Source organism: Globicephala melas, chromosome 5 (genome assembly GCF_963455315.2).
Source record: "Globicephala melas chromosome 5, mGloMel1.2, whole genome shotgun sequence".
In the NCBI taxonomy this organism is placed as follows: domain Eukaryota; kingdom Metazoa; phylum Chordata; class Mammalia; order Artiodactyla; family Delphinidae; genus Globicephala; species Globicephala melas.
The window spans coordinates 130,778,864-130,804,765 of NC_083318.1; the positions used below are offsets into that span (position 1 = coordinate 130,778,864).

General features: G+C 38.3%; 1 protein-coding gene across 5 annotated transcripts in view; it reads left to right on the forward strand.

The window, feature by feature from the left end:
* The window catches only part of SNCA (synuclein alpha), a 130,236-nt gene extending 104,589 nt beyond the window's left edge, over positions 1-25,647 (forward strand). For 4 of the 5 annotated variants that reach the window (XM_060299794.1, XM_030865668.2, XM_060299795.1 and 1 more), the window contains exons 5-6: positions 22,816-22,896; positions 25,051-25,647. In XM_060299794.1, coding sequence (XP_060155777.1) covers positions 22,816-22,896; positions 25,051-25,083 — 114 coding nt within the window. In that variant the 3' untranslated portion in view covers positions 25,084-25,647. The remainder of the gene's footprint in view (positions 1-22,815; positions 22,897-25,050) is intronic. The other variant, XM_030865669.2, reaches the window with a different exon arrangement.
* The last annotated feature ends 255 nt before the right edge of the window (positions 25,648-25,902 follow it).

Here is a 25,902-nt window from a genome sequence, read left to right on the forward strand (position 1 = left end):
TGAGCAGGGACTACTCTTCGTTGCGGTGCACGGTCTTCTCATTGCGGTGGCTTTTCTTGTTGTGGAGCACGGGCTCTAGGCACGCAGGCTTCAGTAGTTGTGGCACGCAGGCGCAGTAGTCGTGGCACATGGGCTTAGTTGCTCCATGGCATGTGGGATCTTCCCGGACCAGCGCTTGAACCTGTGTCCCCTGCATTGGCAGGGGGATTCTTAACCACTACGCCACCAGGGAAGTCCCTGGATCATTACTTTTTATTATGAGAATGATAAATTCTATCGCCGGGGATTGGGAGAGATGACCATTTCCAGTGTAAAGCTAGGAAGAGTAGGCCTGTGCCCCAGGCAGAAGTTTCACTGACTGGTCCAAAGCAGTGAAGAAAGAAACTGAGGTGATGATGTTTCAAAGCACTGTGAAAACTGTAATTTCTGTGCCATATATTTAGGGGAAAAAATGAACAATTTATTTCTGACAATTTTTTTCATTATATTCTATAAGAACCACTCTAATGGAAAGGTCTAAACCTGAAAAATGTTATGCATTGAATTCATAATAAGCTATTTTACTCTGTAACAAAAAGTTAATCAGTTTAGTGTTTGCAGATTTAATAACCATGTGGTTAAAATGATATTCTGATTTTTGCTCTTGTAAATGTACCACACACATATATATCAACAATTCTTTCAGCCTCTAACTTTTTTCTCATACAATGGTGACATTTAAATAATAATAGAGATAGCTCAATATTTACTCATATTTTACATTGCATATTGAGAGTATTAATTTTTTGAAACTGAATTTTATCTTCTGTAAGCAGCTCAACTTAATGTTTTAGTAAGAAGTTTTTGTCAAGAAATTCGATAAATAATATTGCATTGTAGCTAGGAGTTCGGGCTTTGGAGCTAGACGGACCTGTCTGTTCATTCATTGAAAAAGTAAATAACTGTAGTTGTTTTTTTTTTTAACATCTTTATTGGAGTATAATTGCTTTACAATGGTGTGTTAGTTTCTGCTTTAAAACAAAGTGAATCAGTTACACATATACATATGTTCCCGTATCTCCTCCCTCTTGCGTCTCCCTCCCACCCTCCCTATCCCACCCCTCTAGGTGGTCACAAAGCACCGAGCTGATCTCCCTGTGCTATGCGGCTGCTTCCCTCTAGCTATCTATTTTACATTTCATAGTGTATATATGTCCATGCCTCTCTCTCACTAGGTCACAGCTTACCTTTCCCCTCCCCATATCCTCAAGTCCATTCTCTAGTAGGTCTGTGTCTTTATTCCTGTCTTGCCCTAGGTTCTTCATGACTGTTTTTTTTTCTTTCTTAGATTCCATATATATGTGTTAGCATACGGTATTAGTCTTTCTCTTTCTTCACTTACTTCACTCTGTATGACAGACTCTAGGTCCATCCACCTCACTACAAATAACTCAATTTCGTTTCTTTTTATGGCTGAGTAATATTCCATTGTGTATATGTGCCACATCTTCTTTATCCATTCATCTGTTCATGGACACTTAGGTTGCTTCCATGCCCTGGCTATTGTAAATAGAGCTGCAATGAACATTTTGGTACATGACTCTTTTTGAATTATGGTTTTCTCAGGGTATATGCCCAGTAGTGGGATTGCTGGGTCATATGGTAGTTCTATTTGTCGTTTTTTAAGGAACTTCCATACTGTTCTCCATAGTGGCTGTATCCATTTACATTCCCACCGAGAGTTCAAGAGGGTTTCCTTTTCTCCACACCCTCTCCAGCATTTATTGTTTGTAGATTTTTTGATGATGGCCATTCTGAAAGGTGTGAGATGATATCTCATTGTAGTTTTGATTTGCATTTCTCTAATCATTAATGATGTTGAGCATTCTTTCATGTGTCTGTAGGCAATCTATATATCTTCTTTAGAGAAATGTCTATTTAGGTCTTCTGCCCATTTTTGGATTGGGTAGTTTGTTTTTTTTGATACTGAGCTGCATGGGCTGCTTGTAAATTTTGGAGATTAATCCTTTGTAAGTTGCTTCATTTGCAAATATTTCCTCCCATTCTGAGGGTTGTCTTTTCATCTTGTTTATGGTTTCCTTTGCTGTGCAAAAGCTTTTAAGTTTCATTAGGTCCTATTTGTTTATTTTTGTTTTTATTTCCATTTCTCTAGGAGGAAGGTCAAAAAGGATCTTGCTGTGACTTATGTCATACAGTGTTCTGCCAATGTTTTCCTCTAAGAGTTTGATAGTGTCTGGCCTTACATTTAGGTCTTTAATCCATTTTGAGTTTATTTTTGTGTATGGTGTTAGGGAGTGTTCTAATTTCATTCTTTTACATGTAGCTGTCCAGTTTTCCCAGCACCACTTATTGGTGCTGGGAAAAGAGGCTGTCTTTTCTCCACTGTATGTTCTTGCCTCCTTTATCAAAGATAAGGTGACCATATGTGCATGGGTTTATCTCTGGGCTTTCTGTCCTGTTCCATTGATCTATATTTCTGTTTTTGTGCCCGTACCATAATGTCTTGATTACTGTACCTTTGAAATATAGTCTGAAGTCAGGAAGCTTGATTCCTTCAGCTCCGTTTTTCTTTCTCAAGATTGCTTTGGCTATTCGGGGTCTTTTGCATTTCCATACAAATTGTGAAATTTTTTGTTCTAGTTCTGTGAAAAATGCCATTGGTAGTTTGATTGGGATTGCATTGAATCTGTAGATTGCTTTGGGTAGTAGAGTCGTTTTCACAATGTTGATTCTTCCAATCCAAGAACATGGTATATCTCTCCATCTATTTGTGTCATCTTTAATTTCTTTCATCCGTGTCTTATAGTTTTCTGCATACAGGTCTTTTGTCTCCTTAGGTAGGTTAATTCCTAGATATTTTATTCTTTTTGTTGCAATGGTAAATGGGAGTGTTTTCTTAATTTCACTTTCAGATTTTACATCATTAGTGTATAGGAATGTTAGAGATTTCTGTGCATTAATTTTGTTTCCTGCTATTTTATCAAATTCATTGATTAGCTCTACTAGTTTTCTGGTAGCATCCTTAGGATTCTCTGTGTATAGCATCATGTCATCTGAAAACAGTGACAACTTTCTTCTTTTCTGATTTGGATTCCTTTATTTCTTTTTCTTCTCTGATTGCTGTGGCTAAAACTTCCAAAACTATGTTGAATAATAGTGGGGAGAGTGCACATCCTTGTCTTGTTCCTGATCTTAGTGGTAATGGTTTCAGTTTTTCACCATTGAGAATGATGTTGGCTGTGGGTTTGTCATATATGGCCTTTATTATGTTGAGGAACGTTCCCTCTATGCCTGCTTTCTGGAGGGGCTTTATCATAAATGGGTGTTGAATTTTGTTGAAAGCTTTCTCTGCATCTATTGAGATGATCATATGGTTTTTCTCCTTCAATTTGTTAATATGGTGTATCACATTGATTGATTTGCATATATTGAAGAATCCTTGCATTGCTGGAATAAACCCCACTTGATCATGGTGTATGATCCTTTTAATGTGCTGTTGGATTCTGTTTGCTAGTATTTTGTTGAGAATTTGTGCATCTATGTTCATCAGTGATACTGGCCTGTAGTTTTCTTTCTTCGTGACATGTTTATCTGGTTTTGGTATCTGAGTGATGGTGGCCTCGTAGAATGAGTTTGGGAGTGTTCCTCCCTCTGCTATATTTTGGAAGAGTTTGAGAAGGATAGGTGTTAGCTCCTCTTTAACTGTTTGATAGAATTCGCCTGTGAAGCCATCTGGTCCTGGGGGTTTTTTTGTTGGAAGATTTTTAATCACAGTTTCAGTTTCAGTGCTTGTGATTGGTCTGTTCATGTTTTCTATTTCTTCCTGGTTCAGTCTTGGCAGGTTGTGCATTTCTAAGAATTTGTCCATTTTTTCCAGGTTGTCCATTTTATTGGCCATAGAGTTGTTTCTAGTAATCTCTCATGATCCTTTGTATTTCTGCGGTGTCAGTGGTTACTTCTCCTTTTTCATTTCTAATTCTATTGATTTGAGTCTTCTCCCTTTGTTTCTTGATGAGTCTGGCTAATGGTTTATCAATTTTGTTTATCTTCTCAAAGAACCAGGTTTTAGTTTTATTGAACTTTGCTATCATTTCCTTCATTTTTTTCATTTATTTCTGATCTGATCTTTATGATTTCTTTCCTTCTTCTAACTTTGGGGTTTTTTTGTTCTTCTTTCTCTAATTGCTTTAGGTGTAAGGTTAGGTTGTATATTTGAGACATTTCTTGTTTCTTAAGGTAGGATTGTATTGATATAAACTTCCCTTTTGGAACTGCTTTTACTGCATCCCATAGGTTTTGGGTCATCGTGTTTTCATTGTCATCTGCTTGTAGGTATTTTTTGATTTCCTATTTGATTTCTTCAGTGATCTCTTGGTTATTAAGTAATGTGTTGTTTAGACCCCATGTGTTTGTATTTCTTACAGATATTTTCCTGTAATTGATATCTAGTCTCATACTGTTGTGGTTGGAAAAGATACTTGATACGATTTCAATTTTCTTAAAATTTACCAAGGCTTTATTTGTTACCCAGGGTATGATCTATCCTGGAGAATGTTCCATGAGCACTTGAGAAGAATGTGTATTCTGTTGTTTGTGGATGGAATGTCCTATAAATATCAGTTAAGTCCCTCTTGTTTAATGTATCATTTAAAACTTCTGTTTCCTTATTTATTTTCATTTTGGATGATCTGTCCATTGGTGAAAGTGGGGTGTTAAAGTCCCCTACTATGATTGTGTTACTGTCGATTTCCCCTTTTATGGCTGTTACTATTTGCCTGATGTATTGAGGTGCTATGTTGGGTGCATAAATATTTACAATTGTTATATCTTCTTCTTGGATTGATCCCTTGATCATTATGTAGTGTCCTTTTTTGTCTGTTGTAATAGTCTTTATTTTAAAATCTATTTTGTCTGATATGAGAATTGCTACTCCAGCTTTCTTTTGATTTTCATTTGCATGGAATATCTTTTTCCATCCCCTCACTTTCAGTCTGTATGTGTCCCTAGGTCTGAAGTGGGTCTCTTGTAGACAGTATATATACGGGTCTTGTTTTTGTATCCATTCAGCCAGTCTGTGTCTTTTGGTTGGAGCATTTAATCCATTTACATTTAAGGTAATTATCAATATGTATGTTCCTATTCCCATTTTCTTAATTGTTCTGGGTTTGTTATTGTAGGTCTTTTCCTTCTCTTGTGTTTCCTGCCTAGAGAAGTTCCTTTAGCATTTGTTGTAAAGCTGGTTTGGTGGTGCTGAATTCTCTTAGCCTTGCTTGTCTGCAAAGTTTTAAATTTCTCCATCAAATCTGAATGAGATACTTGCTGGGTAGGGTAATGTTGGTTGTAGGTTTTTCTTCTTCATCACTTTGAATATGTCCTGCCACTCGCTGCTGGCTTGCAGAGTTTCTGCTGAGAGATCAGCAGTTCACCTTATGGGGATTCCCTTGTGTGTTTTTATTGTTTTTCCTTTGCTGCTTTTAATATTTTTTCTTTGTAATTAATTTTTGATAGTTTGATTAATATGTGTCTTGGCATGTTTCTCCTTGGATTTATCCTGTATGGGACTCTCTGTGCTTTCTGAACTTGATTAACTGTTTCCTTTCCCATATTAGGGAAGTTTTCAACTATAGTCTCTTCAAATATTTTCTCAGTTCCTTTCCTTTTCTCTTCTTCTTCTGGGACCCCTATAATTCGAATGTTGGTGCATTTAATGTTGTCCAAGAAGTCTGTGAGACTGTCCTGAAATCTTTTCATTCTTTTTTTTATTGTGCTCTGCAGTAGTTATTTCCACTATTTTATCTTCTGGGTCACTTATCCTTTCTTCTGCCTCAGTTATTCTGCTATTGATCCCATCTAGAGAATTTTAAATTTCATTTATTGTGTTATTCATCACTGTTTGTTTCCTCTTTAGTTCTTCTAGGTCCTTGTTAAACGTTTCTTGTTATTTTCTCTATTCTATTTCCAAGATTTTGGATAACCTTACTTCAGTTATTCGGAATTCTTTTTCAGGTAGACTGCCTATTTCCTCTTCATTTGTTTGGTCTGGTGGGGTTTTTTTTTACCTTGCTCCTTCATCTGCTGTGTGTTTTCTGTCTTCTCATTTTGCTAAACTTACTGTGTTTGGGGTCTCCTTTTTGCAGGCTGCAGGTTTGTAGTTCCCATTGTTTTTGGTGTCTGTCCCCAGTGGCTAAGGTTGGTTCAGTGGGTTGTGTAGGCTTCCTGGTGGAGGGGACTAGTGCCTGTGTTCTGGGGAATGAGGCTGGATCTTGTCTTTCTGGTGGGCAGGTCCACGTCTGGTGGTGTGTTTTGGGGTGTCTGCGGCCTTATTATGATTTTAGGCAGCCTCTCTGCTAATGGAGGGCGCTGTGTTCTTGTCTTGCTAGTTTTTTGGCATAGGGTGTCCAGCCCTGTAGGTTGCTGGCTGTTGAGTGAAGTTGATTCTTGGCATTGAGATGGGGATCTCTGGGAGATTTTCGCTGTTTGATATTACGTGGAGCTGCGAGGTCTCTTGTGGACCAGTGTCCTGAAGTTGGCTCTCCCACCTCAGAGGCATAGCACTGACTCCTGGCTGGAGCACCAAGAGCCTTTCATCCACACGGCTCAGAATAAAAGTGAGAAAAAATAGAAATAAAGAAGGAGGATAAAATAAAATGAAATAAAATAAAGTTATTAAAATAAAAAATAATTAAGAAAACAATTTTTATAGTAAAAAAAAAGATAAAACAAAATGGACAGACAGAACCCTAGGAAAAATGGTAAAAGCAAAGCTATTCAGACAAAATCACACAGAGAAGCAACACATACACACACAAAAAGAGAAAAAGGGGGAAAATATATATATATCTTTGCTCCCAAAGTCCACCTCCTCAATTTGGGATGATTCGTTGTCTATTCATGTATTCCACAGATGCAGGGTACATCAAGTTGATTGTGGGGATTTAATCCGCTGCTCCTGAGGCTGCTGGGAGAGATTTCCCCTTCTCTTCTTTGTTCTCACAGCTCCTGGGGCTCAGCTTTGGATTTGGCCCTGCCTCTGCGTGTAGGTTGCGGGAGGGCGTCTGTTCTTTGCTCAGACAGGACGGGGTTAAAGGAGCCGCTGATTCGGGGGCTCTGGCTCACTCAGGCCGCAGGGAGGGAGGGGTACGGATGCGGGGCCAGCCTGCGGCAGCAGAGGCCAGCATGACGTTGCACGAGCCTGAGGCGCGCCGTGTGTTCTCCCGTAGAAGTTGTCCCTGGATCACGGGACCCTGGCAGTGGCGGGCGGCACAGGCTCCCAGGAGGGGAAGTGCAGATAGTGATCTGTGCTCGCACAGAGGCTTCTTGGTGGCAGCAGCAGCAGCCTTAGCATCTCATGCCTGTCTCTGGGGTCCATGCTGGGATCCAACCAAAGCCCGAGCCTCAGCTCCCAGCCCCACCCGCCCCAGTGGGTGAGCAGACAAGCCTCTCGGGCTGGTGAGTGCCAGTTACCGATCCTCTTTGTGGGCATCTCTCTGCTTTGCCCTCCGCACCCCTGTGGCTGCACTGTCCTCCGCGGCGCCGAAGCTTTCCGCCTCTGCCACCCGCCGTCTCTGCCCGCGAAGGGGCTTCCTAGCGTGTGGAAACCTTTCCTCCTTCACAGCTCCCTCCCACTGGTGCAGGCCCCGTCCCTATTCTTTTGTCTCTGTTTTTTCTTTTTTCTTTTGCCCTACCCAGGTACGTGGGGAGTTTCTTGCCTTTTGGGAGGTCTGAGGTCTTCTGCCAGCATTCAGTAGGTGTTCTGTAGTTGTTCCACGTGTAGATGTACTTCTGGTGTATCTGTGGGGAGGAAGGTGATCTCCGCGTCTTACTCTTCCGCCATCTTGGAGCTCCTCCTCTAGTTGGTTTTTAAAATGAAATAATGCATTTGAAACTCTTGGAACAGTACAGAGTACACACTAAATAAACCTTACCTATTATTGTTATTCCATGTAAGAGTAAGATGGAAAATTAAGCATTTAACAATACTTCATTTGAATGATCTTCTGAGGATATACTCAGCCCATGATATTTCTTGATAGTCTTCTACGTAAATTTCCGTTTTATCTCAGATTTGTTGAGACAAGGATAGAGGAAAGCTTTTCTAAGTAACCAAAAGAAACAACCACAACTAATGTGAAAAGAACTTAATGGTAGAAATTATAGGGTAGAGTAACTGCAACACCTATTGAAATTGACTACTGTGGTCTGTGGGGCATTGTTCCCTCTGCGTCCCATCTTAGATGCTAAAAAAAGATATTCCAACTTGAAGGCTGAGATCCTCTTGAAGAGTTTTCCTTCCAGATCTTGAAAGCCCTTCACACTGGACTGGCATCTGTTCCCAGTAGCATGGAGACTCCTGGAACCTCAGGTTACCACCTGTGCATGACCATACTGTGTTCCTGCTCTGCCTTTCTTACAGCTTTTCCTAATCTTTGCTCTCTTAGATGAAGAAGGCAGATCTTTACTCATTCTTTAAGCTTCTTTTTCTGCGTTTCACATGCACCAATCTTGAAGCTCTTGCCTTCTCCCTCTGCTTCAGAGCCCTATGGGTCCTATCCACCTTTTCGTGTATGAGCAGTTTGTTTTGCCTGAAGTATTTTCTCCCAATCAGGTATTAAGACCAGTTTCCCACTTGTTTTTGAAAGCAGACACCGAAGGCTGGTTCACTATGCTCTTCAGAGGAATTTCCTCCTTCACAGGAGCCTTTCAGCTTTCCCTAGGTTCACTAAGATATGAAGGCAGACTCGCTATCTCTCTCTTTGTCAAAACCTGCACTCCCCACTGATTCCTCCCCCAGTTGCTAGTTTTAAAGAAAGACTTGCCTCCAAATATCAATGCATTTGCAAAGATGAAAGAACTGGCAACAGAAGAGTAGCTCTTCCTCAGGCTGACCCACTTTCACTTTGATGATATCTTATTCAAGCACTAGCCAAGGGGCTGATCTTCAAGAATTCTATCCATGCAAACTTAAATAATCAGCAAATATAAATATATATTTAGACATATATAATATTATTTTATTAATGGAGGATTAATCTTTGAACATGGAAACTGAAAATACTTTATTCCCAGACTTCCTACTGTGTATTAGTATTTGCAAGTAGGTCTGTATCTAAGTAACATGAGAAAAGCTTTTTTTGCTCTGCTGTGAAGTCTTATTAAGTGAGTCAGCTAATTATATGCCACTTTCATAAATATGGCAGTCACTGAGCTACTTGTTATGCTTACCAAGGGTGAAGATTTAAGCTAGAATACTATTTCTTTGCTATATAATGAAAATTTCTTCTAAAAAATGATTTCACACTGATTCCTGATTTATAGACCAATTAATAGACTAGTTATTTTATAATTTATGGCTGAATGTATTTAAAACTAGATTTAAGGATACTGATAAAGAACATCCAAAAATAATGCTAAAATAGATTTAATGTATTAGCTTTACTCTCTCCCCCAATCCCAAACCTTTTATTAAAAACAGTCAAACTTGGGCTTCCCTGGTGGCGCAGTGGTTGAGAGTCTGCCTGCCAATGCAGGGGACGTGGGTTCGTGCCCCGGTCCGGGAAGATCCCACATGCCGCGGAGCGGCTGGGCCCGTGAGCCATGGCCGCTGAGCCTGTGCGTCCGGAGCCTGTGCCCCGCAACGGGAGAGGCCACAGCAGTGAGAGGCCCGTGTACTGCAAAAAAAAAAAAAAAACAGTCAAACTTTTTCTCATTTCATCTGTTCACTTTATCTTCCTCTCTCTCCCTCTTTCTTTCTGAAGGGATTGCCAAGACTAAAGAAAGAGTTAGAAGAGCAAAAGGCAAGAAAATGAGTAATATGCTAACAGATTATCCAAAGTAGAGCATGAATAGCTTCTAAATACATATTTCTATATAAGACTGGTTTCTCTAAAAGTATCATTTAATTAAAATGGGATTGTATTTTTAAATTTTTAATTATTTTCTTAATTGAAGCATAGGTAATTTACTATGTTGTGTTAATCTCTGCTGTACAGCAAAGTGACTCAGTTATATACAAATATACATTCTATTTTATATTCTTTACCATTATGGTTTATCCCAGGATATTGAATATAATTCCCTGTGCTATACAATAGGACCTTGTTGTTTATCCATTCTATATGAAATACTTTGCATCTACTAACCCCAATCTCCCAGTCCATCCCTCCCCCACCCTGCCTTGGCACTTACAAGTCTGTTCTCTATGTCTGTGAATCTGTTTCTGTTTTGTAGATAGGTTCATTTGTGCCATATTTTAGATTCCACATATCAGTGATATCATGTGGTATTTGTCTTTCTTTTTCTGACTTACGTCACTTAGTATGATAATCTCTAGTTGCATCCACGTTGCTGCAAATGGCATTATTTCATTCTTTTTTTATGGCTGAGCAGTATTCCATTGTATATAAGTACCGCATCTTCTTTATCCATTCATCTGTCGATGGACATTTTGGTTGGTTTCATGTCCTGGCTATTGTAAATAGTACTGCTATAAACATAGATAGGGGTGCATGTATCTTTTTCAATTATAGTTTTGTCTGGATATATACCCAGGAGTGAGATTGCTGGATCATATGGTCATTCTATTTTTAGTTTTCTGAGGAACCTCCATACTGTTTTCCATAGTGGCTGTACCAACTTACATTCCCAGCAACAGTGTAGGAGGGTTCCCTTTTCTGCACACCCTCTCCAGCATTTATTATTTGTATACTTTTTGATGATGGCCATTCTGACTAGTGGGAGGTGATACCTCACTGTAGTTTTGATTTGCATTTCTCTAATAACTGGCTCTGTTGAGCATCTTTTCATGCGCCTATTGGCCATATGTATGTCTTCTTTGGAGAAATGTCTATTTAGGCCTTCTGCCCATTTTTCGATTGGGTTGTTTGTTTTTTTTTTTTTTGATATTGAGCTGCATGAGCTGTTTGTATATTTTGGAGATTAATCCCTTGTCAGTCGCTTCATTTGCAAATATTTTCTCCCATTCTGTGGTTGATCTTTACGTTTTGTTTATGCTGTGCAAAAGCTTTTAAGTTTAATTAGGTCCCATTTGTTCATTTTTGTTTTTATTTTCATTACTGTAGGAGGTGGATTCAAAAAGATATTGCTGTGATTTATGTCAAAGAGTGTTCTGCGTATGTTTTCCTCTATGAGTTTTATACTATCCGGTCTTATATTTCAGTCTTTAGTCCATTTTGAGTTTATTTTTGTGTATGGTGTTAGAGAATGTTCTAATTTCATTCTTTTACATATTGCTGTTCAGTTTTCCCAGCACCACTTATTGAAGAGACTGTCTTTTCTCCATTGTATATTCTTGCCTCCTTTGTTGTAGATTAATTGACCATAGGTGCATGGGTTGATTTCTGGGCTTTCTATCCTGTTCCATTGATGTATATTTCTGTTTTCATGCCAGCACCATATGGCAGTGATTTCCACCAATCTCTTCCAGCTCACTTGTTTGTTCTTCTGCCTCATTTATTCTGCTATTGATATCTTCTAGTGTATTTTTCATTTCATTTCAGTTATCATATTGTTCATCTCTGTTTGTTCTTTAAATCTTCTAGCTCTTTGTCAACACATTTTTGACCGGAGATGTGTTACAGCCACAGGCATTAGTTTCTGTAAAAATCCCCCAGTCAATAATGTGTTAAACATTTCCTGTATTTTCTTGGTCTGTGACTCCATTCTTTTTCCAAGATCTTGGATCATCTTCACTATTACTACTCTGAAGTCTTTTTCAGGTAGATTGCCTATCTCCACTTCACTTAGTTTTAACTTGTTCCTTTGTCTGGAGCATATTTCTCTACCATCTCATTTTGTCTACCTTTCTGTGTTTGTGGTCTCCATTCTCTAGGCTGCAGGATCATAGTTCCTCTTGCTTCTGGTGCCTGCTCACTGGTGGGTGGAATTGGGTCTTGCCCCTCAGGTGGGCAGGGCTGGGTCAAGTGGTGTGTTGGAAGTGGCTGTGGCTCAGGATGACTTTAGGCAGCCTGTGTGCTGATGGGTGGGGCTGTGTTCCCACCCTATTAGTTGTTTGGCCTGAGGTGTCCCAGCAGTGGAGCCTGCAGACTGTTGAGTGGGGCTGGGTCTCGGTGCCAAAATGGTGACCTCCAGGAGAGATCACGCCAATGATCATTCTCTGGGGCCTCCACCACCAGTGTCCCTGCACCCACAGTGAGCCACAGTTGACCCCCATCTCCCCAGGAGAGTATCCAGGACTTGCAGGTAGGCCTGGCCCAGGCTCCTGTGGAGTCACTGCTTTGCCCTGGGTCCCAGTGCATGTGAAACCTTGTGTGCACCCTCCAAGAGTGGAGTCTCTGTTTCCCCCAGTTCTGTGGAGCTCCTGCACTCAAGCCATTCTGGCCTTCAGAGCAAAATGCTCTGGGGGCTCCTCCTCCCGATTCCAGACCCTCAGAATGGGGAGCCTGACGTGGGGCTGAGAACCTTCACTCCAGTGGGAGAACCTCTGTGATATAGTTATTTTCCAGTTTGTGGGTCACCCAACTGGCAGGTATGAGATTTGATTGTATCACGAAAGTGCTCCTCCTACCATCTTGTTGTGGCTTCTTCTTTATCTTTCGATGTAGACTATCTTTTTTGGTAGTTTCCAGTCTTTTTTGTTGATGGTTGGTTGTTGAGCAGTTAGTTGTGATTTTGCTGTTTTTGTGAGAGGGGGTGAGCTCAAGTTCTTCTAGTCCACATCTTGTCTCCTCCCCTCCCTGTCTAAATTGTTTTAGGCAGTTAAGGGCAGGGGCAGAAAGCTCTTCTGAGTCTGCTGGGCCTTAATTGCTTTCAGCTTAAAATAATCTACCTGCCAAAGTAGCACATTTTGGGGTGGCACATTCTGCTCCTCGTCAGTCCCACCTTTAAAACTTCTCCAAGAAGTTTCACAGTCCAGAAGCTGAGCTGGTAGATTGCTCCTCTCACTGAACCAGTGTCTTGAGTCCTGAGAATAGGTCAATTCCGTTAAAGAGTTGTCTCATTTCAGAAGGCAGTGATGCAATTGGGCTCCCACAGTTAGGCCTATATTGTGCAAGCAATTAGATATTCAATAAAAAAGCATTTCTGTGGAAACAAAAGAAAAACAAAGGTTAATGTTTGGAGCAGACTGTAAACCCAGTTCGAGTCCTAAGGGCAGCCAGTTAAGAAGATTTCTAGCTGTCAGGGCCAAAACATCTTTTGCAGTTTGAATATTTCTGATGGCATTGGGTGTTCAGGTAAACTTTCTGAGGCGCCCACACAGCAACAGGCATAAAGACTATCTACACATGAGCTGCTGTGATGATTTCTGGGAAGTTTATATCAAGTTGTTCACATTTAGTTTGCAGAGATTCAGGAAGAGAGCAGTTTTTGTTCATAGGGATTCCAAGTCAAGAAGTGGGTAAAAGTTGGAACTATTAGCTTGGTGAGTTTTAGCCAAATATTGAAGGAAACTAGAAGAATTCAGGATCCAGTCCAGTTTACAGGTAGAAAACAAAACCTCAAAGACAATTAACAGCACTAGAATATGATATCCACAAAGGTATATTACTGAGACATGATGTTTCTCTCTACAGTTAGCTTCATTTCTACCAAAGATAACCATGGTAAGGCTAATGTCTCTGCAAATTAAGTCTAGTTTCAACAGACTTGGCCTTATTATTTACATAAGTGCAACAAGAATAGTGGCTGACCATATAGGCTCTTTTAAATCTGCTTTGTTGGAACCTTTCATAAGGAATCTCAGATTTAACTTTTAAATGCCTCTGGAGGCTAGGCAGCCAAGCCAGGGACTTACCATCAGACTTTGCCTGCAGTACCGATACATTCGGGGTAATTCTTCTCCTCTGGAGGTCCCCAAGATATCTTGAGGTTCCTGCACCTGCCAGGAAGTGACTTTCCTTACTCATCTGATACGGCTTCCAGGAACCCTGTAAGGAAAGTACGAGGCTGGTTTTTCAAGGGGCATCATTGGCTCCATAAAGTCAACCTTAGTTCCTTAAACCTGTCTGGTCATATCTGACGCTGTGCACATTCTCAAATATGACATTCCAGTCAAAGCCTTGGTGTATAACCAATGTTTCCAATTGTGTCATGTTATGAGGACAGATTCCTATTGAATTTATGCAAATAATTGTAATGCCATGAAAATAAGAGTACTCACTAAGAGTCTCCAAATTCTGAAGGGATCAGATAGATAGTGAGAAAGAGTAATTGTTGTATCTTCGTTCACAAAGGTATATTTACCAACTTGCTAATAGCTTAAGAGAGAAAGAAAAAGGTTTCCTTAAATCTAGAAAAACAAAACCAAGGAACCAAGAATATTTCAAACAAAAAGTCATAAAAGTTGTTCTCATCCTCATCAGTCATTCACTCCCCTGTAATTAATTCTTACTGATATTGATCTTCTGTTAGCAGTTTTATGAAGCCGTCAGTTTCTCCATTAGATTAATGCAAATTCTTACCCAGTTTAGTGGTATGATCAGAAAGTTATCAAAAACCTGTACTTGTTAGATTCCTTTCCAGGAGTTTCTTGAAGGTGAAGCACTTTTGCAAGAAACCTTTTCCAGAGCATCAGAGTAAAAGAGTAACTGTCTGTAAATGACAAAAGAAAAGTTACAGTTAAAGATTTGATGAGAGTTCATTATAATGCAGTTAATAAGGAAATTTGATTATTTTTGTGACATACATCATCTTTTTTTTTTTTTTTTTTGTGGTATGCGGGCCTCTCACTGTTGTGGCCTCTCCCGTTGCGGAGCACAGGCTCTGGACGCGCAGGCTCAGCGGCCATGGCTCACGGGCCCAGCCGCTCCGCGGCATGTGGGATCTTCCCGGACCGGGGCACGAACCCATGTCCCCTGCATCGGCAGGCGGACTCCCAACCACTGCACCACCAGGGAAGCCCGACATACAACATTTTAAAATAATAACTGGAATTGTGACTGAAAACAATACATATCATTTTTAGGAATTTTGTACAATTTCTGGAATACATATTAATGACATACATCCATAGAAATACAACATAAAGAAGGGTTGGTACTTCTTGCCTGACAATACTTGCCATGGAATTAAACATCAAATAAACTTAACTAGTTTAACATCTCTCTTTTTTTTTTTTAAATATAAGGTGAGAGAACCAATCTTTTGAGATGTTCCAGGGACCCTCTTGAAAATCCCAATTATTTCAAGGACAAAAAGATTTCATTTAGAATTTGATTTGGGGGATTCAAATAGGATCATAGGTCATTGTGGTACAATATTTAGTCAATCCATTTAACCAAAGTGACAACAAAATACTTTGCAGGCAGATATAGAAAGTTATATAATTGTTAAAAAAAATGAGTTCTTCTAATAGAGAAGACTGTTTTCTTAAGTAATCAAAGACTTGATAAAGAGAACATGAAGCACAATAAATTATTTTGATAAAATACAGAATCTTTAACCTCTCATAATCTTATGAAGAGCAGACTAGTCTAAGAAAATCTTGTTCTTGCAGATGAAAGAAAATCAAGTTTTAGTTTTACACAAATATAAGTAAACTATTGTTATTAAAGCTTATTTTTTTAAATATTTATAATAAATGCATTCAATTTTAGCCAGTTTGACTACACAAGGCAAAATTCTCTTTTCCTATCCCTCCCTCCCTCTCTCCCCAACTTTGTATATCCACTTAGTTTGTCTTTTATTTTCTGCTTTCTCATTCTGAAATAATTATTTTAGGACAAAATTAGTCTTTTTCTCTTAATAAAAACGTATCTCCATACCTCATACCTTTTCTTAGCCAAAAACACATCTTATTCCCTTGCATACAGAGTTTTTTTTCTTTCTAGTAGTTTCAATTATGTATATTAATTAGAATTCTTAACTCTTGGAAACTTTAATATCTAGTGAAAACTAAGTAAGCAATTGTGAACTGTCACACTATCATTCCACAGACTGGCAAATTTAAGAGTACATTTCATCATTTCTAGAAGTATATGCTTTCTTATAGTACAATTTTTTTTTAATGTGACACAAGACATTTTACTGACAGATCTAAATATCTTTAGTTTCTCTGTAATAAGAAGCCAAAAGTGGATAAATCTATGTTCTGTATTTTATCTTATTTGGAAATGACCTCAATGAATTTCCATCCTTTAACTTAACATAGCAAAACTCTAAATTACCAAAGAGATTTAGAAAACTATTTAAGTAGACATATCATAAACCATAATTATTTTTGAAAAGTTCACTTAAAATTTTTATCTCCCCTAAAATTATTTCATTCACTTGTTCTTAACAGCCATATTTAGATTACTCATAAAATGTCATGAGACATTAAAGCAGCTAGCCATCATCTTAGGTTATTTTTCTTTCTGACAAATTCTGTAACAGAGACACATGAGCTTATTTGACTTTTAGGAAACCTAGGTCGAATAAATTATATTTAATGCTGAAAACTCTAAAGACATGCCAATTTTAATTAAACCAACAAACTTAAACTAGCTTTTATTTACCAAAGATTGTCCCAGACCACATGAACTTGAAAAGCATTTGGGTTAGTGTCTATTATACTTCAGAGTGTTTAAAAATATTTAAATTGATAAGTGCCTGTTTTTCTTTAAGCCAGTTAAACAAAGTCAGTTATTTATTTTTTTTTTTTTGGGCAAACTAATTTTGGCAATACCATCCAGAGGTAGAAATATATCACATATACATAACATACATCCATAGACATATATAAACACACAGATACCAACAGGGACCCTAAATTTTAGCCAAGAATCAGGTACAACAATACAACTCATTAGCTCGTAAATAACAGTTGAATCCAAATTGTGTCTCTGGAAGATGGAACAAGTGAAGGTGACCACTCAAATGCCTAAAGCATTTTACTAATTTTTGTGGCAAGGACTTTCATTTGTCCGAAATAAGTAACCTTATGGAAGCTGTGGATTAAATTTTCCGCAAGGGAAATTTTATAGCAGTTTGTGTTTTATTTTAAAAAGCCTTCCCCCCACCCCCCCTTCTGTTTACTTCAGTCTCAGAGGATGGTGGGCTGTGTTTTTAGTTATATCCTTGGGGTGTTTACATTTCAAAGACATCGAAGAGTTACATCTTCAAGGGACAAAGAAAGAATGTGAATTGTCTCCAAGGAGTTTTGGAATATGTTTCTCTATAATTATCAGAAGTCTAGGGTAATTACTATTTTCCTTCTTTTTAGAACACTTCTGTTCCAATGTCCTGAGTTTTTACAATATGTGCAAGCATTTTGAGATGAATTGGGGAGGTTTGGGGGATGGTAAAGATAGGTGTGTTTTGAATTGTTTCTAGAGCTGCATTTCTGGTTTTGCAAAGGTTTGCAAGATAAGGACAGTTGATTCTAATTCCTCAAAGATTGGGTTGCAGCCTGAATACTGTCAAGGGGCTGGCCCACCCATCCAACTACTTTATCTTTAATTTGCTTCCTTATATCAGGGAGATTTCCAAAGAAGACGGAGCTTCAGGGTTTAACACAGTATGCCTTTTAAAAGTCTGGAAAAAGTCTTTAACGAAGGCCTTCAAATGTTTTCCTTTTCCTGAATGTACAATTCAGTCTTGGACCAGTTCACGTCAGGAGGAAACAACTTCTACTGCTGCTTCTGTTGGCCCCTGAATATTGGCCTCAAACTGATCCATTTCCTGATTATTTACAGGAGGGCCTGGGTCCTCTGCTTCTTCTGTGAGAGTTCCCCTCCACCCCGCCACTGCCAGGAGCTGTCTGTTAACTACAACATAATTTTATTATATATAATCCAAAATAATTTTTATGGAGGGGAAAAACACACCTTGGCAGCTGTAAGTGGGACTGTGAATGTACATTAATCTTTTTAACTCCTCCCTAAATTTGGTAGGAACTGAAAGTAGAGGTAAAAGGGTTTTGTAATTTAACAGAACTACCACCATCCATAGACGTGAATTCTTGCATTGGGGGTCCAGAAAACATTTGCGAGGGACATTGCATAGGAAAGCCTGAAGCTGGCAGAACCTGATTACAGGGTCTTGTAATCAGAAAAGTAGATGGAAAAGTACAAGGAGTTGTAAGGGGCAGCGAAGCCAGCCCTACCACCCATCCCAAGTGATTCTGCTAAATTCACCTCCTGGCTTTCATGATTTACACAAGGAATCTTTATACCCTGGGCCTGGGGATCTGGACAGAGTGCTTTCTGCAGATCTTAACAGGAAAGGGAAGTTAAAACAGGCAGATGGGGCTGAACAAGACAAAAAGAATCCTTCATCTCTGTTGTTGTTGTTGTCTTTAATATAGGGGAACCACAGCAAAGCTTGTCTAAAGAGATGCCAGTCTCATGAGAATCATGAACTCACCAGTCTGTAAGCCTAGCTCAAACAACAAGCTTATAGGACCTATGCCTGTATTCAACCCTATGATTTTCCTCCTTATGACAAACAACACAAAAGACAAAAGAAAACAGTGACCTAGGAGGAAAGGAATCAATAGAAAGCAAGAATACTCGTAACAAATCTTTACCAGAGTCACTATACCAAAGGAACTGACTCACACAAATAGTGTCTCCTGCTAATCAAATCTAGAAAAAGGAAAAGGATTCTCCCCACTCTTGCTTCCACCAGATCCTGCAGGCAGAGATCCAGGAGACTGATGTGGTAAGAATTCGTACCTTCTACCAGAGCTTCCAGGATCTCTCAGCTGCAGCAACCCCAGAACAAGCAATGTCCAGCCAAAGGAGAGCCCCACATTCGGCACCAAACTACTGGGCAGGACAGATTTTCCCTTCATTCCTTATACGCTCTTTGGTTGGTCTCGTAACTAAATTGACATAAGACAGATTAACGGGAGAAAAACAAATTAATTTCATATGTTTGAGAGCCCCACAAAGATACGGAACTCAAAGGCAGTCGGGCAATTGAGGTTTATATGCTACCCTGAGCTGAAGAATGGGATGGGGCCCAAGCTTCAGAGGGGAGGAGGGCAACTCACAGGAAGGTGAGATGAGCAGGTCTTTGGTAATCAGATGTCTTCCCTGCCATATAGATGACGCTTTCAGGTAAACAAAAAGTTCTCTCTGGTGAAAGCTCTCTTTCTGGTACAGGCCTCTAATCTACGTTCTTTTGGGCAGTTATGGAGGATGTAAAAAGCTCTTCCTGAGTCTGTTGGGCCTCGACTGCCTTCAGTTCAAATTAATCTACCTGCCACACTTTCTCCCCTTCAAATGCAACCAGTCACCACCACATAGACTCCTGTTTCTTCTACAGCCTATTCATTTCTCCCAACCCAAACCTGGATAATTTCCAAGCAATGCCTAGATATCTTATTTGATCTAAAAACATTTGATTATTATATTTTAGTTTATGGACTTTAAGTAAAACCCAAATGTAGTATCACATTTTAAAAGTAAACAGGAGCTCTTTAATTAAATATCCAGTCAGTGTTTAAATTCCCCCATCTCATATTTGTTTCTCTTTTCTCAAAACAGGATTCCAAATAAGAGTGAAATAAGGTTCTTAAGTTGTAATTTTCGAATGCTCTCTGAAGTCCACTTTAATCTATGTTTCCCCAAACTTTTGTTTTTCTTGCAGTTTACTTGTTGAAGTAGTTATTTGTCCTGTATCATTTCCCACAGTCCAAAATTTGCTGATTGCATCCAATGACGTGCTAAGGTACAGTTCGTACAGGAAAGGCAAGATACATGTTTGATGGTTTTCCCGTGATTGCATTTTTTCCTGGTCGATTCTGGTTCTAATTTCTTGCTTCCATTATATATATAATCCATCTCCTTACCTATGCTGTGCTTTCCTCGTACTGCAGCATCCTATTCTGACCACTGGGTAGCACTTTAGTGACTATTTAGGGCCAACAGGCTATGTGTGAAGGATATGGTAGGATGGTGAAATTACACTGCAGCACAAGACTGGATAGAAAAATAGGAAATTGAATATCATACTCCTCTGTTCTTAAAGGATTTTGAGTAATTTTCTTTTATTCTGCAACTTCATCCCCACCATTTCCTTAATCCTCACTAGTTTCTCTAGCCATGCTCTTGGGGTGGTTTCTTTCTACACACTAGAGAATTCATCAATGTTTTGATAAACAAAGGCAGTTCTCACTTGTGCTTTAACTAATACTTTTTGTTTGTTTCCTTCTGGGTAAACTTTTATAGCATGAAAGGTATAATGGCCCCATAGAGCATACAGTGCTTCTGAATAAACTTCTTTGATGGGTTTCAGCAACCAAATTACAAGATAATTTTGTTTAGCAGGAATAGACTCTTAACTGAGTCTTAAAGGAATAGGCAAGGCACAGTCAGGGACGTGAGAGAATGTCCTATTTCTCAGTTTCTGAAATCTATAGCTAGTTAAAGAAAACATTTTGAATGCCAGAATTCTTTTGGAGAAGAAGCTCAGGATAGTGGTTAAGGGCACAGAGTCTGGAGTCACCTCTGCTAGTTTGAGCAAATGACTAAACCTCTGAAGCCAAATTTCCTTGGCAAGATGTGGCTCAGGATAGCCTGCCTCATGGGAGGTCTATGAGCTATTTCCACTTCATGTAATACAGTTAAAACCTTAATGATAGTTTATGAATATTAATGTATTTTTATCTTAATGAAATCAGTAATCTCATTCACCAGAGAACAACACATAAAGTCTAGCAAACTTGTGAAAACAACACATGTTTATTCCTTTAGTGAGTAAAGATGCCTGAAAGTATAGGCGTCTTCTTGTGACATGTTGATACGTATTGACCATCCTGGTATTTATGTTGCACTTGATTCCTCTTTTTCCCATTTATTTATGTGTCTTTACTTTTGTAGCTGACTTTCTGTCTCATCACTTATTTGACTTCTTTTTAAATATTATATTAGCATTTCCTCTGTGGCTTCTCAAATCCTTACCCACAAGTGATACATATTTTACTTTATAAACTGTAGATACTTGGAGTATGGTTTTAAAGATTAGGTAAATACATGCTCAGAAATACGTATACTTTAAAAAATAGCAGTTATTATGTACTTGCAACCTAAGTAAGTCATTATTTAAAATTAATAGGGATGGATTTTACTTGATCCCAATACATGATCAATCTAGCCAAAGAATTCACCAGCAACATTGACCATTACTTGGATGACCTTTGAAGAATGCAACAGACACACCCAAATACACATACACACACATATCCAATAACATTCACCAGTCTTAGCACCTCATTTGTGATAGAAAGCAAGTCAGTTCTGCATATTTACTTGTCCAGTCTATATCAAAATCTTTTAACAAATTAGGTTAGAAAAATAAATCCCTAAAAGCTTAAAATGCAAAGAAACAGGAAATTTACCTTATTTTCCTCATACCTGACTATCACTAAAAGTTATCTAAATACTAATGAGGGGACTAATGATGTCATTGGCTCCTCCCAATTTAAAAGAGTTATTGCTGGCCCATTTTATCCCTAAGGCTATTTGATGCTTAGAGAAAGCTTAAGAAACTTGTTCAACATCACAAAAGATCTAGAATCTGTAGAAGCTAGGATCTGAACTCAAGTCTTGTGATATTACAGCCCTGGTGTCTAACCACCAATCAGCAGAACCTATGTTCTTGACATGAACCAAGAGGTGAAACACTGAAAACAGTACCTTTACTCCATGTTTAGAAGTCAGGTATTTGGGGGATGGTTTATATCTTATTTACTTTATAATTAACTTGGACTTTTAAAATTTATAAAACAGGAGTTAGGCAGAGGTGGATGACCTATAAGCTTCTCTGCCCAGCTAATGTAAGAATGAGCTTTAGGTTGACGTTTTCTCACCATCATCCATTTCCTTATCCCTTTCCCTACCTGTATTTTCAAGATGAAGACATGGGGAGATGTTATTTACATCAGGCATAGTTTTAAACAGAAGCCACATTGACTGAGGGACTATTTGATATCCTTGAGCAAGTTCATATAGACTCACAGTGCCTCCCTGCTCTTTTAATTTTCAGTCACCTCTTTTTACAATTCCTTTTCTGGAATAAATGCAAAGCAACAAAAGGTATTTAATGAAGACCACTAATAAAACCATGACCACAACAGGTTGAATTTGTGGGATCCTAAGGAGAGATAATTGGAAAACTGACCAAATAGTTGCGTTTTCTTCTGCCAAATATGTATGGTTTCAGTCTTGAAATTTGTTTTTTAAATTTGTTTCTTTACCGTTATTAGAAATAAAGTATAAAATATGTATGCTTTTACATTATAAATGGTTATATAAGTTAAAAACTTACAAAAAGGTAAAAATAACATGCATAGCTACCCAACAAAAAGTACTTTTCATATTTTGTTGTGCCTTCCTCCAATCTGTTTCACCTTTGTATCTGAAGTCTACCTAGGCTGTATCCATAATATATACAACAACATTTATATACTGCTAAACACTGTATCCTAAAGAGGTTCTTATTTTTTATATAATTTTTATGTCATAGTAATAGATGTTTTAATAATCTATTGAATTGGTGAATGATAATTTTCCTAATTCTTCACCATCCATTGAGCATTTAGGTTAACAATTTTTACTCTGTCATTGATCCTGTGAGAAACACCTTTGTTCTCTAGCTTGGGACTGTTTCCCGAATGGTGCATTACTTGGCCAAAAAATTGTACATTTTTAGCGTTAATAACACCTGTTGCCTCAATGTCTTACCAAAGGCACTGTACAGTTTAGAATGCTAGCAGTGACACTAAGGAGTGCCGTTTTTATTACATCCCTTCCATACTGTATATAGGATTTTTTTCAAAATATGGTTGTGATTTTTAGAAGTGAATAATGGTACCTCCTCAAAGTCTTTGAATGCTTTTCATTTAAATATTAGAGTGAAGGAGCCTCCCAGGAAGGAATTCTGGAAGATACACCTGTGGATCCTGACAATGAGGCTTATGAAATGCCTTCTGAGGTAAGAGTTTATACACGTGAAACTCCAAAAATAAAGTTTAAGAGTTCAAGTTGGGTCCAATAATCAGTAACCCAAATCTGTCACTGTCAGATTTCCCTGATGTTTGTCCTTAAAGAGAATGACTTACTCTCTAGATGCACAAGTTAGCCAAATCCAGGACGTGTATTGTGTGGACAGCTTTCAAGCTGTGAATGGTTTTTACGTTTGTAAAGAGTTAAAAAAAAAAAAGGCAACAGCACTGATAGAGACAGTATGTGGCGCACACAACCTAAAATATTTACAGCCTGGCCTTTTACAGAAAGAGATTGCTGGCCCCTACATTGAAGAATTATTTTACTAGACACTTTACCTTCTAAAACAAATGCCAAAATGGAAAGTTAGAGAAATCAATTAAATGCCAAAGGTAGTAATTATTATTTGCCATCCATTTCTAGTGAGATGTTTCCATAGTAAAAGTTACTCAAAAAAATTAGAGAGTAGAAATATGATAAATGCATAGTTTGCAATGGATCAGTCTAACATTTTAAACAGCACACTTTAATTTGAAAGTAAGTTTCTTTAATAGAAAAGGTATCACAAGAGAAACTAGAAAATACTTTTAGATGAATGAAACTGACTCAGGAAGAAATAGAAAATCTGAATACATGTCTAATTAAAAAAGAATGAATTATTAAAAAACCCAGCCAAGGAGAGAATTCCAGGACCAGATGGCTTCACTGGTGAATTTTACCAAACATTTAAAAAAGAAAAAATACCACTAATTACAATTAATGCCAATTAACTCATCATCCAAAAAAACAGAAGAGGGAGCACGCCCTAACCAATTCTGTGGGAACAATATTACCCTGATATCGAAACCAGACACCACCACTAAAAATTGAGTTAAAGTGTGTTGTAGTTAGGTTATTCTTCTTCTTCATGGCATTATTACAAGGCATACTGATAATCATTCCATTTGCAGAAACTGAGCTTGAATTATTTGCCTAATTAATTTTACCAATATTTGGGGGTCTTTTTATACACGGCACAATGCTAATAAACACTACAGAAATACAGGAAGAGTAACTGCTAGTAGCCGGATGCAAGGAGTTTACACTCTAGTAGGTTTGAAAAACAAATACAAGTGCATCCCTTCATTTATTCATCGTGATACCCCTAACAAACATTATTGACTGCCTTTTATGCACCAGGCATCACAGGGGCAAAAATATACACGATGCACAGAAAAGGTTAACATTTTACAAGATTTCTTTAGATCAGTCGGGAGAAGTTTTATAGCAGAGGTGGTAGTGATCTGCGTGGGAAGGGGTGGGAGATATGATAGGCCAAAATGAAGGGAGGACATTCTAACACAAGGAAAACTCCAAGGCATCCATGTCTGAGAGTGCATGTGGATATGTCTGAGGCACAGTGAGTAATTAAATGTGGTTCAAGCTTTGAGAAGAGTGACAGATGAAGGATGCAGAGATGGGTCAAAGGCAAATTGTAAAGTACTGTAAAAGCCTGGCCATTTAAGTTTGTACTTCATTCAGAAAGCAGCTTGAGTTATTGGAAATATGTTTTTAAGCAGGATCCTGCTATTATTAGAGTTGTTTTTTAGGAGGACTAATCTGGCCCCTTTGGTTAAGACCATCAATATTTTTATTGTCTATGTTATCCAAGTTCTAGGGAGAGAGAAGGAGCTTTGACATAGTAATAATTGAAGCCACAGATGAAGATGATATTCCCAACTGGGAAAGTAAAAGGAGAGAAAATGTGACTTGCCTTTAAATGTTGTCGAACCAAATCAGGTGATTTCTTAGAAAGAAACTAACACTTTAGTTGAAGAAAATGAGAGCCAGATAAGATAGACCGGCTACTGTGTCCTACAGGACGAGGTCATATGATTATTAAATGGCGCATGTGGAAGTAGAGTTCAGACACCCTAACGCTGATCACAAGAATAATAATTCACTTTTATATTTGACAGGAAGACAAAACTATTAAAAAGAAGAAAATTATACTGGATGTAGCAGAATAGTTCCAGAACTGTTAAGACTATAACCTTTATTCAGAGTGGCAAGCCATGTCCCATCTCATTTTTGCCCTAAAGCCCTGATCACTGGTCACTTATACTAAAACTTCGTGTTGTCTTTCCGATTTTCCTATTATTAGGAAGGGTATCAGGATTACGAACCTGAAGCCTAAGAAATATCTTTGCTCCCAGTTTCCTGAGATCTGCTGACAGATGTACCACCCTGTACCAGTGCTCAGTTCCAACGTGCCCAGTCATGACATTTTCTCAAAGTTTTCAGTGTGTCTTGAAGTCTTCCATCAGCAGTGATTGGCGCATCTGTACCTGCCCCAACTCAGCATCTCGGTGCTTCCCTCCCACCTAATATATGATAGCAGGGTCTCTGTGTGCTGTGGATACTGTGGCTTCAAATCTAAAGTGTTAAATTAAATTAAACACACCCAAGTGACTGCCACTTATTTCTAAATCGCCACTAAGTTTTCGTTGCTGATGTTGAAAAATTGTGAGTGATTTACTATAATATATTATAAGATTTTCAGGTGTCTTTTAATGATTCTAAATATATTGATGTATTGTGAAATTTAATACATATAATACTTAAATACGTGAGCATGAAACTATGCACCTATAAATATTAACTATAAAATGTTAGTTTTGTGATGTGTTTTATCTTGTGTTTGTATATAAATGGTGAAAATTAAAATAAAATGTTCTCATTACAAAAATCTTATTTTTAGCCCATCTCACTTGAATAATAAAGCCATGCTTATAAACAACATGCAATGAGAGCTGACACGATTAACTTGAAGTTCTTGATGGCCATTTGAAGGAGGATGGATTTTAGAGCAGTTTAAAAAGATGAGATGAAACATTAACCTTTTACTGTGGGAATTCCCTGAAGCACCACTGCCCAAAATGTGTTCTGATGTGCACTAGTACCTTAAGAGACCCTACTAAAAAAGTGGGTTCCCCTCCTACACTGTTGGTGGAAA